At 46.9% G+C, this 15,334-nt stretch overlaps 1 protein-coding gene across 2 annotated transcripts in view; it reads left to right on the top strand.

The window, feature by feature from the left end:
- The window catches only part of ASTN1 (astrotactin 1), a 151,130-nt gene that overhangs the window by 50,058 nt on the left and 85,738 nt on the right, over positions 1-15,334 (top strand). For both annotated transcript variants that reach the window (XM_029080583.2, XM_029080582.2), the window contains exon 2: positions 8,429-8,616. In XM_029080583.2, coding sequence (XP_028936416.1) covers positions 8,429-8,616 — 188 coding nt within the window. The remainder of the gene's footprint in view (positions 1-8,428; positions 8,617-15,334) is intronic.

Genomic DNA, 15,334 nt, shown 5'->3' with positions numbered 1-15,334 from the left:
TGATAATCCAGGTTGTGGATCATTAAAACTGTGAGCCCCATGTGGGACAACCTGATCACCTTGTATCCCCTAGCGCTTAGAACAGTGCTTTGCACATAGTAAGCGCTTAACAAATACCACCATTTATCCAGGCCCCTTGCTTTCTGTACTCCCTCAGGCTGCCAACTTGAGTTGTCGTCTTAGTGCCTGCAGCAGAGGGGGTGTGGAGGAGGTGATGGGGGAGTAGTACTCATAATAGCACTTGTAGTATGCAGAGCACTGTACTAAGCACTGGGAGAAAATACACGGGGGGAATTAAACACAGTCCCCACTTCCTCATAGGGCTCACAATCTAAAAGTTTAAATGGGGAAAAGGGTTTGGAGGGAGACATGGCAGGAGTGACGAAACATTAAAACACAACACAAACAGAGCCTGAGGGGCAAAGCTCAAGCTCAGCCCAATTTGCTGCTTGTCAGGGGCCCTGGGAACGGGATGGAGGGGAAGAAGCATTGCCTCCAGATTTGTTGCTGATCTCTGTTAATAATAATAATATTATTATTACTGGTATTTGTTAAGCACTTACTATGTGCCAGGCACTTTACTAAGCCCTGGGGTGGACCCCTCACATCTGCTTTTACCTCTGTGAAATTTATTTGATCAGCTCTCCCATTTGGGTTTTCTGGTTACCTTTTGGGTGAATTTGAACATTTCCTATGTCCCTTTTAGACGGCAAGTTCCTTAAAGAAGGAACTCCCTTTGCCCTTCCTCTCAGCTACCAGTCAAGTTCTGGCCCCCCTGCCAACACCCAGTAAATGCATTGGACTAACTGCTGGGCAGAACCCAGTGCCTTCAGTTGTCTAGTGGATATGACCAAAGAAGCAGTGGACTTATTTTGCTTCCCCCTCCCCCTAGGAGTTTTTATGGAATCTCCCAGTTGTGTGTCCTGACAGCAGGAGTAATTTATGGACCCTTTTTACACTATCTCCCTGTTTTCTCCTTGGCTTTCTGAGTCTCCTCAACAAAATGAATTGGGCCAGTTTGCCTGGTGTCTTTGCCCACACCAGTTGAATCCAAGCTCTGTTAGTAGGTTAACTGGGAGAGAGGGCAGAGTGTATTCATTCAAAAGTAAACATTTTCATTGGTTGATCCTCTTAAGTGTCTTCTGCCTTTGTCCTCCTTTGTCTCTGGTTTGTTTCTTCCTTCATCTTCCCTCACAGATGGCCAGCAAACAAACACCCTGCTGTCGTTATGCTTTGAAACAAGTTGGCGGTGGGGGAGGCCTTTATAGGCTGATATTCCTGTAGCCATTAAGGACTTGGGTCATTTTTGATTCAGGGTGAGGCTTTATAGGATAATTAGTGGCCCTCTCCTGTTATTAACCCCTGACTCAGCCAAGGTATTTTCTCTCAAAGGTGCTGGGAGTTAATGCAGCTATTAATGGTGCCACTTGGAAGACCTTAATGAAAGTCATGTGGGAAACTGGGCCTGCCATCAATATCTTTCAAACTTTGTACTTGGGAAAGCAGGACAACAGGCTGAAAGAGGAAAGAGTAATTCAAGAGGCCCTGAGAGACTCTGATGGGTTGGGTGGTTTTATTATCTTTTTGTTGTGAGCTTTGAAGCTGTGCTCGGCATTGCAAACTTCCAAAATCCTTGACTGCCAGTCCCCACCTCATCTCTGAAAGCTGTCCACTCACTGGCCACTGGGCTGGGGAGGAGAGAAGGGCAGAGGCAAGGAATTGGTATGGGGTTGGCGAGTGCAGTTGGATTTTTCCTTTTATTACTTTGGGAAGAGATTGAGAATGCTATTCTAATCTCCTTTAATAGAGTTGGGCCAGCCAACCAGTCAGGTCAACTTCAAACCCACTTCAAACAAAATCTTCCCTGCTTGAGCAGATGGAGGTGCTAGACGTTCTTGGAAGGCGGGAGGTGTGTGTGGGTATGCAGGGGAACGAGTGCGCACACGTATGTGTGTATGTATATGTTATGCAGGGGAATGAGTACGTGCACGTGTGTATGTATATGTAGGGTTGGGGGGGGGGGGGAGGGTAAATCTATCCTTTGAATTACCCTAGCTGCACCTTCGCAGTACAACCCCAAGGAGTTGAAACCTCTCCAGAAGGGGGAGATGCCTAGTGAAAAGAGCACAGGCCTGGGAGTCAGAGGCCCTAGGTTCTAATCCTGCCTCTGCCAGGTTGTCTGCTGCGTGACCTTGGGTAAGTCACTTAACTTCTCTATGCCTCAGTTCCCTTATCTGCACAATGGGGATTTAGAACCAGTTCTCCCTCCTTACTTAGGTTGTGAGCCACGTTTAGGACAAGGACTGTGTCCAACCTTATTATCTTGTATCCACTCCAGTGCTTAGTACAGTGCTTGGTGCATAGTAAGCACTTAAATGCTACAGTTATTAAGGGGGATCGACCTGGAGGAGAACCTTGGCTGTCCTGAGCTAACCTCAGAGAGAGGCAGCTCTGCCAGACTCCCAGTGTGTGTGGCAGTAGAACAATGGCTCAGTGACTAAGGCTAATTAAAAATGCTTCTTTGTCACCCTCCCTCTCTGCCATCTTCCCACCCTATATTTTTTGTTTTGGATTGCTTTGCTCCTCCTTGTTATCTTCAAGGTCTTGTCACCCTTGTCTCTTAATATCTAGGTAAAGGCAGCTTGTCTTCTGCTGTGGGGCCCTTGTCTACTCCTGGAGAGTTAGGGGATCTTAAACTGGATTGAGAAAGCTGAACTGATCTCCTCTGTAACAGCTCCAGCCAAAAGCACTTTTGCTCAGGGAAGTTTAGTCACAAATATGAGGATGATCCTCGGATTCCCCTTTGTCTAGGCTGGACACCTACTTCCACCAAGATCTGATTGGAGGGAAAGAGGGATGATAAGAGGTTTGAATTAGGTGCCTGAAGCAGGCTGGCAGGGAGAAAGCAGCATTTCCTGAGTTTCCCTGGGCTTTTCTGGAAATAGAACCTCAATGCAGTGAACTAGAAAGATCCAGAATGGTGGCTCAGGTCTTTCCAGACCTTCAGTTGAGACCGAGTCCTTGTGTCTACCTGCTGGGAATCCAAAAGGATGTTTGTTTCTGAACTTGACCTGTGGCATATTTCCCCCTGACGTCAGGAACGTTAAATGGAAACCAAGCCTGCCTGTACCTTTGCAGTCTCTTCATGTATCCTGGGGGGGGGGGGGAATAATAATTAAGAAAATACAGTCCTGGAACTCTGTAAATTTTTTGAAATGTTTAAAATGGTCCTTTCTAGATTTCCAGTTGTTTCCTGCTTTGCCAGCCTCCTCTGTAGAGAATCTAGAACACACCATTTCTCTGTGTTAGAAGGGGAGTGATGTGTTCATGTACTGGTGAATCCTGACTAGAGTAGAGGCTTTTTTTTAACCCCATCCTCCTTTCCAGGTTCTGTGCCAGACCAGAATGGCCCCAGACAATTGGGAGCCAGATGGTAAACCATCTAATGGCTTTCTGTCCAAGCCAGCTCCCCCATCTTAGTCTCTGAACACAGTGAGCCTATTTTCCTTCCTCCAAAATGGAGATGGTGATTTTGGCCGCCCAGAGTGTTGGGGAAGAATCAAGAATAGTTTCTTTAAAAACACAGACTTCAAAAAAGTCTGGGCAGAGTTTTGCTTAACAGCAAAGCTACTAAATAAGTTGTGGAGGGCTCTCATTTTGTTCAAACAAGTCCTCTTCATTTTCTGGGCCTGAGACTCAGCGCCATGGTCCAGTTGGGAGCTGGACCGACAGAAATGGGGAATCAGGTGGCGTAGTAGATAAAGCTCGGGTCTGAAAGCCAGAGGACCTGGGTTCTAATCCTGGCTCTACCATTTGCCTGCTGTGTGACCTTGGGCAAGTCACTTCATATCTCTATGCCTCATTTTCCATAACGCTTAATGAATACTATAAAAAACATCCTTTCTAATTTACATCTGCTCTGGCCTCTTGAATTACTTTAGGCCAGTTCCTTTCACTATAACAGGGTTGATACGTCTGTGGTGCATCCTGGAAATTAAATCAAAAATTAGAAATTGAAAACATTTCTAGAAATAGAAGAAAAAAATCTGCTTTTTCAATCTCTTGGAAGAATAAGTGGTTGTATACATTCTGAATAATTAGCAAATTGATTTTTTGGTTTTCACACACCACAACCTGATTTCTACACCCTTCCAGATCAATTTTTATAATTAGGGTTAACTAAAAAAAATCACTTCAGATTACATTCAAATTGTTAACATTTTCACTGCCAAAACAGACTCAGGTCAATTTGCAAATCCATTCTAATTATGACAGGATTGGTTTAAGTAGAATTAGTGCATTTTTTTGGAGAATCAATCAGGCAGTGATTTATTAGGCACTAACTGTGTGCAGAGCACACAGTAGGAGAGTACAGTACAACAGAGTTGGTAGTATATCCTGCCTACAAGGAGCTTACAGACTAGAAGGGGAAACAGATAGAAAATTACAGATATGTACATAAGTGTTGTGGGGCTGAGGGTGAGTGAATATCAAGTGCTTAAAGGGTACAGTATTTCTACTGTCACTGACTAGGCAGAAATGTTGGGCATTTCAAGTGTGTAATTGGGATGGTTTGGCCTTTTTGAATTAGACCTAAACATTGGTCTGTAACCTTTTTGAGGTCGCACAGCAGGCCAGAGCAGAGCTAGCATGAGAAACGGGGTTTTATGAGTCCTCTCATCCCACGCTCTTTCCAGTAAGCCATAAGAGACATTCCCCAACAGTGGCCAAGTGGAAAGAGTACAGGTCTGGCCAACAGAGAACCTAGGTTCTAATCTCTAAACTGTAAGCTCCTTGTGGGCAGGAAATACGTCTGCTAACTCTGTTGAATTGTACTCTTCCAAGCACTTAGTAGAGTACCCTGTCTGCAATAAATGCTCAATAAATACCATTTATTGATTTTTCTTTGACCACTAAGGAGCCTGGTGTTCCCTTGGGTAGCTGGCATATATCAACGTTTCAACTGATCTCTTGGGTGAGTGCCATCCCTCCCCCTCCACTATAATGTGCTTACCTACAACAACACTTGGTTGTTGTCAGCTTTGGGATGGAAGCTGGAGTCCAGTGCCCTGAATTAAACCGGGCTGTTCCAACATTGCTGTCTCTGCCAACAGGCAACTGGGATATCAAGCATCTGTTTAGCCATTCAGTCGTGGTCTGACCCTGGAACAGAATGATATTACTGAAGAATGCCTTCCTATGCCAATGTTACTGAAATAAATAATAATAAACCCCAATCTTTATTCCCTAAATTTCCTTTTTTTCGCCTGAAACATAAGAGAAGCAGAAAGGCGTAAAGGATAGAGCAGAAGGGTGTCAGAAGGACTTTCATTCATCCATTGTCATATTTATTGAATGCTTACTGTGTGCAGATCATTGTACTAAGCACTTGGGAGAGTGTAATATAACAGTAAACAGACATATTCCCTGGCCACAGTGAGTTTAGAGTCTAGAGGGGGAGACAGTTAATATAAATAAATAAATTGCAGATATGTACATAGGTGCCGTGGGGCTGGGGGGCGATGACTAAAGGGAGCAAGTCAAGGTGATGAAGAAGGGAGTGGGAGAAGAGGAAAGGGGAGCTTAATCAGGGAAGGCCGTTTGAAAGCGGGGAGAGTAATTATCTGGGTTCTGATCCCAGCTCTGTCACTTATCTGCTGTGTGACCTTGGGCAAGTCATTTAACTTCTCTGTCCCTCAGTTACCCATTTTATAGATGGGGCTTAAGACTGTGAATCCCAGGGGGAACATGGAATGTGTCCAACCTCATTAGCTTGTATCTACCCTAGCATTCGATACAATGCCTGACACAAGAAAGGGCTTAACAAATATTATTTTTAAAAATATCGATACTGAATGAATTATGAAGAGAGCTGGTGCAGGGCAAAGAGAGGGTGTGAACATAGTGAGCGTGTAGTTGGCTGCCTGGTCTGGAGAGGTGGAAAAGCCTGTACCCAGGGATTTCACTGTCCCATTTGCGAGCACATGAGGAATCTCTGCTTCTCAGGCATTTACGTCAGTGGAAAGGAGGAGATGGAGAGACATTTTCCACTGCTGGAGAGGGAACAGCAAGACGCGGAAGGGAGGACAGGACTGCTTTTCTCAGGAGGGATTAGCCCCAGGCCTTGATGTAGTGAGAAGTTCATCACGTTATGGGGATGGTAAGTCAAATTTCCTGTGATTTGTGATTGGAAAGGGCTAGGATTGACCTTGTTCCCCAGATCGTAGGCTCACCTCTAGTATTGGGAGCTGATTCGGTGGATTTTTCCCTCATCTAGAGATGCTTAAGGCCACCATGGAGCAAACTGAGTCATAGGTGAGCCCGGGCCGGTCCTCGCGGTCCCCTTTAATCTAGGACGTTGGACATTACCAGCCCAGCCAACTCCAGCCACCATGTAGTTGCACACCCCAGCTCTGCTGATGGCTGGGTTGAATGACCCTAGGCAGGTCACCTAGCCTCTCTGAGCCCCAGTTTCTTCATCTGTAAAATGAGCTTAAGCCCTGTGTGGGGCAGGTACTATGTCCGATCTTATAGCCTTGAATCTACCTCAGTGCCTAGCTAGATAGTAAGGACTTAATAAATGTCTGGTGTGTGACCTTGGGCAAATCACCTAACATCTCTGGATATGTTTCCTTGTTTGTAAAATGGGGATTCAGTGCCCGATCTGCCTCTTCCTTAGACTGTGAGCCTTGTATGGGACAGGGACCGTGGTATCCGATCTGATTACTTTACATCCACCCCAGTTTTTGGCACATAGTAAGTGCTTAACCAGCATCTCTGCCCACCCCTCACCTCCCACCTCTCCCACAACATTTCCCATCACCAACCTTAGACCTTTGGAGTCAGCAGGGGTGGAAAAAGTCCAAAGTTCTGCCTATGCGGTCTGTCAGGCTGACTTTCTGATTCCAGAGGCTGACTTGCTGATTCCAGAGTTTCCCGTGGAGGCAGGACAGGTATGATGTGACTTTAACAATGGTGATCCCGTGGCCTTTGGCCATCTTCTCCCCACTTTTGGCCGACACTTTGGGTTTCATCAGACACATGCAAACTCTAACAGCAAAGACACCGAAGCAACCACCCAAAACAGGCCCAATCGGCAAAATCATGTTTCTTGTTCTCTGTGAGTGTTATTTAACAAGAAGACTGTGTTTTGTTCACCTTGTGTTCAAAGCATTGGGTTTCTCTCAGGTTTCTGTCCCCTGGAGCCGGAATGAGGCCTGACTCAATCCACTCCCAAGACCAGGATGCACTTGGTTGCATAGATAGTGACTGATCTGAGGAGGAATAAGAGGAGTAGGGTTCATACTGTTCCATCTGGTTAGGTTTTTCAAATCCTTCCTTTTCCTGGTCACTGAAACTTGTTTCTTATCTTCCCAACTGAAAATGGGGAAAAAAAGGTGAGGATTTAGAGCCATCGCTTTTTTTTCTGTCACAGCAAGTTATCAGACCTCTCTTGGGAATTATGGGAAAAGCTTATGGGGGAGAAATGGAGAAGCAGCATGGCCTAGTGGATATAGCACTGGCCTGGGAATCAGAAGGTCCTGGGTTCTAATCCTAGCTCTGCCACTTGTCTACTGTGTGACCTTGGGCAAGTTACTGAACTTCTCTGTGCCTCAGTTAATCATCTGTAAAATAGGGATGAAGATTGTGACCCACATGTGGGACAGGGACTGTGTCCAATCTGATTATCTTGTATCTACTCCGCTGCTTAGAACAGTGCCTGGCACATAGAATACAATAAAAAAAAAACCCACAAAAAAATGACCCATCAGCTTCCTTCACTTGCAATGTAACCTCTCGGGATCCCCTCTGGCCACGATCCCTATTCCTTCGTGGTGGTTACACATGGCAAACCCAAACGCAGTTACTGGCTGACTTGCCCTCTCAGTATGCAGAACAAGATAACCCTGTGCTTAATGCCGGGGAGAACTGGACTGGCTGACCTCAGGGTGTGAAGAACGACCCTGATCCTGGGAGGAGGGAGGACTTGGATTCACCTTGGGTTTTTATCCTCCAAGGGTGGCCTTTCCCTCTGGAGGTGCAGTGGAGAGCCCCCGGGGGACAGGACTGCTACTGTTCTGGGGGCGGGGGGAAGGCAGTGGGCCCTGATCCCCTCAGAGTCCCCACCATCCGCTGGCCCTCAGAGTGCTGGTATGTACCTATCTGAAATTTAGTTTAATGTTCATCTTTCCCCCGTTAGACTGTAAGCTCCTTGAGAGCAGGGATCGAGTCTACCAACTGAATTGTACTCTCCCAAGTGCTTAATACAATGCTCTGCTCAAGTAAGTGCTCAATAAATACGATTGTTTGCTCTCACCCCTGGCATCTGACGACGATGATGGTGCGATCAGAACCGACGACGGCTGGAGGCATATGTGTGCTTGGGCTTATCCCCTAGTCACTTGTGGGCTTTGTCTTTGCCTCGCAGAGATCTCTGGGAACACAGAGGACATCCCCCTGGTGCGCTGGAGGCAGCAGTGGCTGGAGAACGGCACCCTGCTGTTCCACATCCACCATCAGGATGGGGCCCCGAACCTGCCCGGCCTGGACCCGACTGAAGAACCCCAGAGCGAGTCGGCCGAAGAGGAGCTGCGGATCTTGCACATCTCCGTCATGGTAAGAGAGGGCCGCTGGATGGTGACGCGCTGGTCCTGCAGTCCCCTAGCCCTCGGGACTCCCTGGGAACTTGGGACGGTCGCCGACGTGGAAGGACCTGCTATCCGCCGGGGAGTGGAACCAAGAGGTTCCGGAAGGATTCGGGCATCAGGGAACCATGCCATGGGGCAGAGCATGGGTGGGTATTCGTCCCCTTCACTTCTGGGTGAGGGGCCGTAGCCTGTTGGCGAGGCGAGAGCCCTGGGGAAACCACAGAAATCAGAATCAGAGTGGGCTGCTCCCTGACATTTAGACTTTGCTTCCTCCCCTTGCTCTCTCTACTGCTTTGTTGCCAAGTGAAGGAAGGTTGGAAACAAAAAAAAGTGTTGGCTTTACCTGAGGGAAAACAAGCAGAGGTGGAGGTGCAAGAGGCAGGAAATATGCGGGCACAGCAGAGAGTCAGAAGTGGAGGGAGCCAGCCACAGGGCACTTCCTGAACCTTTGAGTAGATTGAAAGACAGAGAAAGAGACTAGTTTTTATGTGCACTTGAAATACTGATAGTAATTTGGTATTTAAAGGCTTTTATGTGCCAAACATTGGGGTAGATACCATTCACTGATTAGACAGTCTCTGTCCCGCATTGGGAAAGGGCAGGGCCGCTGGGAAAATGACAGGTTTCTAATTCCCATTTTACAGATGAGGAAATTTAGGTTCTGCCTCTTGCCTGCTGTGTCATCTTAGGTAACTCACTGAACTGCTCTTTGCCTCGGTTTCTTCATCTATAAAATGGGGATAGAATACCTGTTTTCCCTCACCCTTAGTCTAGGAGACTCTGATATGGTTGAATTCTATCTAGCCCTGTGCTTATCACAGGACTTGTCACATAGTATACCCTTAACAGATACTGCAATTATTGTTATGTTGATGATGATGATGACTTTGACAATGCAGAAGCTAGCAGAACTAAGGGATGGAGAGGGAGCTTTAAATTTTCCTGCATGGTCCTTTCTGGCCTCATTTTTCCTTCAGACAAAGAATTCCTGAGATTATTCAATGGATTCTCTGCTTAAGCTGCATTTGCTTTTAAATTTTGAGTCCAGTCTTTGGGCAACAAAAGGATCCACACAGCACACAGCAAGCCCAGGAGATCTAGGCAGAAGAGTTGATTTCTTGTTTGGGTAATGTCTCCCGGTTTGTCCCCTGCCCCCGCTCTCCTGCTTTCTCCACCCCAAGAAGAGCAAGGACACAAGATTCCAGTACACAGACCCTGACTCCCCTCATTGCCGGTGTACTTTGGCAAGAAGCAACTGAGTCATCTCCCCACCCACATAGTCTCTTTTTTATGTTTTTGTTTTGAAAATTGAGTCTGAGGGCGTCCCCTCCAAAAACTCCATCCTGAGAGGCTTGGTGTGCTTTGTCTGATCAACCTTGGGCTATCTGGGAGGATGTGTCTTTGCTGTCGCTCTGGGTCGGAATTGACTCGACACATAAGACAAGAAGACAAGACAGTCCTAACTGTGAGGTGGCAGCCATTTTGGATGCAAGGCTTGGAAATACAAGGAAATAACTAGAAGCAATCAATCGGTATTTAGTGCTTAGTGTGTGCAGAGCACCATACTAAGTGCTTGGGAGAGGACAAATAACAGAGTTGGTAGACACGGTCCCAGTTATGAAACTGGGAAATCCTTCCACCCAACTGAGAAATAAAATCTTACCTCTCAATACTGCTAGTAGGAAAAAACATCAGGATGCACAGAGATACCAAAAAATCATCCTTAAGTGTATAAAGCAATCCTCATATAGTTTCTATTGGGAAAACATTGGAATATTTTGTAGTTTAGAAACGATAAGACTTAAGGTTTTGGCAGAAGCCCATACGTACTCAGATTTTAGATTCTGAGCAACCAAGTGTATGCTTAAAAGCTTAATTAGTAATCCAAAAAATTACCATTAAGGGTAAAAGCAATTAATGTTTCTCTAAGAACCTTACTGTTTGCATTTCCTGGCCCTCATGTTTACATCCCTATTACCTTAATGGAGATCTTTCTGTTTGTTGTTATATTTTGCATTAATCTATTGAATTTAAAATAACAACTTGGAGAGTAGGGGGTGTAAGCGTGGGAGATGGAGGGTTGAAGAGTGTGGCACAGTGGACAACAAAACTCCTAATTCTGTGGGGTGATTGAAGTACTGTATTCAGCTTTCCAATAGTGTGAGGAGTTCACTGTCAGGTTTTTCCAAATCTAATTTTACCATCTGCTACAATGGGGAGAGAGAAGTCCAGAGCAAGAGCAAATAACTCTGCAAGTTGAAACATGACCTGACCTTTCATTACCAGGCTGGTTCCGATTATACACTCATTTAAACTAATTTAGTTTTCAGACCTGAGCAGTCCCTATTCCTAACCAATCGGCAGGGTTGGTGGGGGTGGGCTGGATTTGATCTGAAAAGTTTGACTAGTTCTATAGCAAGGTGCATTTTTACTTTGGGAATGGCTTAAAATGTGGTGGAGGAGGCTTAGCTCAAAAAGACAGTTCACATTTGAAACATTTACACCACTCAAGAACACACCATTTTGAACAGTTGAGAGGGTGAAAACAGGTTGTTAAAGTGATAGGTGACATATCTTTGTACTTAGCTTCAAAAAATCCTCCAGTTAAAATGTCTCTCAGTTTCTCCACAGGGAAAGTGGGTAGAATAATATTTAACATCATATGAAATGTATGAAGCCCCTTGGAGAGCTTTGGATAGACAACGTGAGATTCGGGATGTTTAGTATACTTGGCACATTATGTAATCTTTTTTATCCTGAACAATTCCAGTGAGTTTCCAGGCATCCTAATAGATGACACACCAAAATATATTGTGCTCCTCCGTCATTCAAGGTCACTGCTAGTAGGGTGATGTGGGTGAGATGGATAAAACATGCAAGCCGTCCTTTGTTTTCTGGTTATCTGTGACACCACCCTGGGCAGGGGCTTAGGGTTTGGAAGTTTTAAGGGCACCAGAGAATGGCACCACCAATTTCCCCACCAAAGCTGCTCTCATTCGACCATCTCTCCCCGCTTTTCCCCCCTCAATTGTGGGGCACCAATTTGGGTTGCCCCCCCCAGACTGGGATTTGACCTCTTTGACCTTGACCTTTGGTGTGCAGTTATGGTCACTGCTTAAAGAGCATCCCACTGGTTGGGGATCTGTTTCCTTGCTCTGACTTTGCAGGCACCTTTACTCTAGTTACCTGGTGTCTGAGAACCTCCCACCAATCATCATTAGTGGCATTTATTGAGCACTGAACCACATGCAGAACACAGTACTGAGCACTTGGCCAAGTAAATTACAAGTGGCCTGTACTCTGTCGTCATTTCCCAATTTTAAAGTTGGGCTTGAATTTACTCCCCAAGTGGCTGGGTCGCTCAGAAGCATGGGTGTCTCCTCGATGAATAGTGTTCACTAAGGGTCCCGCGTGCATACCCAAAGCCCCTTCGGTGGCCCAGAGTCCCAATTCCAAAACCCGCATTTTTGCAGAAGTTTCCTAGCACGGAAAGAATGGAAGCCAAGTGGGCAGCATTTCAGGGAAGGCCTGAGATTCTAGGAACGAGAGAAGCCCTCTGGGGCCCCAGGAGGGCTGTGACATTCATTATCATTCCTTGTTCATTTATCACAGCCACCTTGAAGCTGACAGAAAATCCCTTTGGCCCTATTGGCGTGGGGCAAGTGTGTGAGGTAATTGTGAGGTGGAAATATTTGTTTGGGAGCTGAATCTGCGTGGGACAAGCCTATTGTTTTAAGCATCCACCAGAAGGGGGGATTTTGCTGTGCAGACAATAGTAGCTATTTTGGAGCCCAAATCCCTGGTCCCTCCTCTGCGGCTACCCTGAGGCCCCTGACTCAGGGCATCCCTCTGCACGACAGGTGGCCTTTCAGGCATTTTCCCTCATCCCTGCTCCAGCCCTGACTCCCACTCGGCTGCCACTGGACATTCCTCAGGGCAGTCCCAGATCCCAGGCGACCCCAACATTGCGGAGTGAGGCCCCCCTTCCCCCACCCCGAGACATCAGTCATTCAGGTGGGCTCCTGGACCAACCATGAGGAGCTCAGGCATGCATGCTATCTCACAGCTGGAATTCCCTGCCTCCAGGACTTCAGGCTGAATTGCCACCTAAAGTCCCAGTAGAGAATCCTCCTAATGGAGCTGGGCAACCAGCCGGATATCTCTAGGGCCCAGAATTGCCAGGTGAACCTGAGAATTGGGTTCTCCCCATCACTACTCTCCCCATCTCGTCTCCCTCATGTTCTGTCTCTCTGGGTGGCTGCCAAAGGGCAGTGCTCCCCACCCAAGGCTGCCTGGGGTAGAGCCTGAAGCAGATCTCAGCCCCCAGTTGGCCCACTGGGTCACATCCCTTGAATCTTTGATCATACACAACTTTACTTTCCAGAAGGTGCTGGCTGGCTGGCCGATTTAAACTCCCCATCCCACTCCACTAAATATTGGTTCATTAGACCTAGTGTTGTCAGGACTGGAGAGCCCTGAAAAAAGTTTATCTCTCTCCCCGCTTCCCCTTGTTGCCACAACCTCTCTTGACAGGTTTATGATGGCCCAGGATTGCTTAGAAACCCCTCAAGGTCTGTGATGAGTGCTGGGAGGGAGAGACACAAGGCTTATAAGTCTGGCATTGAATCATTGGAAAATGTGTTGTCTTTTGCAAAGGGAAGACGTTGGGCAGAGGGAGCTTTGTATCACTAGAATCTTCCTAATCCTCACATCCTGTCCTCCCTCCCGACTAGGCTATCTACCCAGGGTTCTTCTGGGGGCCAAAGCCATTGAAATCCAATGGCCTTGTTCAGCCTGCTGCTAAGCCATTCTGGAGAGCTCAGCATTACCGATTAATCTTCATTGAGCGTCTGTGAGGATCCAGTGTGCAGAGAAGTTAAGTGACTTACCTAAGATCACCCAGCAGGCCAGTGGTGGAGCCAAGATTAGAATCCAGGTCCTCTGACTCCCTTTTATCTTTGTTCATCTGTGTACCCTTGTGACCATAGCTGAGGACCAACCAACAGGACTTCTGGCTGTAGACCTGGCACCAAAATCTGGTGCTGTCAGGCACCCTTCTTTTTATTTTATGGTATTCGTTAAGCACTTACTATGTGTCGAGCACTCTTCTAAGCACTGGGGTGGTTACCAGATAGCACAATCCCTATCCCATCCAGGGCTGACAGTCTAAATCAAAGGAAGGAGGATTTAATCCCCATGTTACACAGAGGCACAGAGAAATGAAGTGACTTGCCCAAGGTCAAAGAGCAGACAAATGGTGGAACTGGAATTAGAATACAGGTCCTCCAACTCCCAGGTCTGTGCTTTTTCCACTAGACCACGCTGCTTCTCCAAGCCATCCCCTTCCTTCCCTTGAACTCTTTAATGGGGTAGGGGAAGGCAGAGAAGGTGCTGGCCTACGTTCTTCTGTCGCAGTTCCTAATGGCCTGGCAACTGGAGATGACTTTTGTGGGGGACATGCGACCTCCAACTGTTTATTTTTGAGCCCCCGGTCTGTTTCTGCTGGCAGAGCAAGAGTGAAGGGGCTCCTTTTATATCATGAGGGATTTGTTAGACCCTAGAAAGAACTGGAGGGTTAGAGCTGAGAAGCTGTGAAGCTTATTAGGAAGGGCGGTGGTGGAATCTCCCCAGAGATGTCTACAGAGATCGTTGATGGAGTGGGGGACCATATTCCACATGTCGGAAGTGTTCAGGAGGCTGTCTTCCGGGCTAGTGGGCAAGGAGGGGGGTTCTGGCCATCTGGCCTGGCAGCAGGGCAGTGGACAAAAGGATCTCCTGCAGCCTCTTCTTCCTGTTTGCTTCTGGGATTGTCTGACCAAGGCTTTTCTCCTGTCACGGAGCTCATTTTATGGAGAGAAAATGATTATGTGCTATTCTAGAATATGTCATGAGGCCTTTGCCAATATGTTGTTGGTATGGAAGGTTTGAGGTGATTGGACTGAAACACCTTCAACCCTTCCAGCTGAGGTGCCAATTGTGTAGTGTCATCTCCAGGGGCTAGAAGGCCGAGAACAGATGAGGAGGACTGCCTCTGTGATGGGTGGGACAATTTCTAATCAAAGCATCCAAGGCAGGGTCCTTGGAGCTCCTCTCAACTGAGTCCCTGAAAGAGAGCTGGGTGGTTCAGTAGAACAGGTCGAACAGGACAATTCATGGCTCTGAGTGATCTTGACCAAGCAGGAAGAGGTTTTCATTTGAGCTCTCGCTGCAGTTATTGGTGGGATAGGCCAATGGGAGGAGTTGAGGTAGGAGGGATGAGACCTTCCATGTCCTCCAGTCACCCACCAGGACAATGTGCGTAGTTTAATCCTCTTGAGTCTCAGGCTGGGAGTTTTGGGAGGCAGTCAACAACACGGGATCATGGCAACTGCTGGTGCGAACCCCGGAGGAAGCAGCTCAGGGAAAAGGCAAAGTCCTCAGAGAGCAAATTCCCCTGAAGAGGCAGTGTCAATAGCCGTTAACACAAAAGTTCTAGTTGGCATAATTGGAGCTTGAGGGATACATCAGGCTTGGTAACAGGGACCAGATCCCGAAGCCACCATTCAACACCCAACGTGTGTGTGTGTGTGTGTGTGTGAGAGAGAGATAGAGAGAGAGAGAAAGAGAGAGATAATAATAATGAATAATAATTATGGTATTTGTTAAGCACTTAGTATGTGTTAAGCACTGAGGTAACTACAAGTTAA

Source organism: Ornithorhynchus anatinus, chromosome 16 (genome assembly GCF_004115215.2).
Source record: "Ornithorhynchus anatinus isolate Pmale09 chromosome 16, mOrnAna1.pri.v4, whole genome shotgun sequence".
Taxonomy (NCBI): domain Eukaryota; kingdom Metazoa; phylum Chordata; class Mammalia; order Monotremata; family Ornithorhynchidae; genus Ornithorhynchus; species Ornithorhynchus anatinus.
The sequence above is the reverse complement of the archived record's forward strand: the minus strand, read 5'-3'. Positions and strand labels throughout refer to the sequence as shown.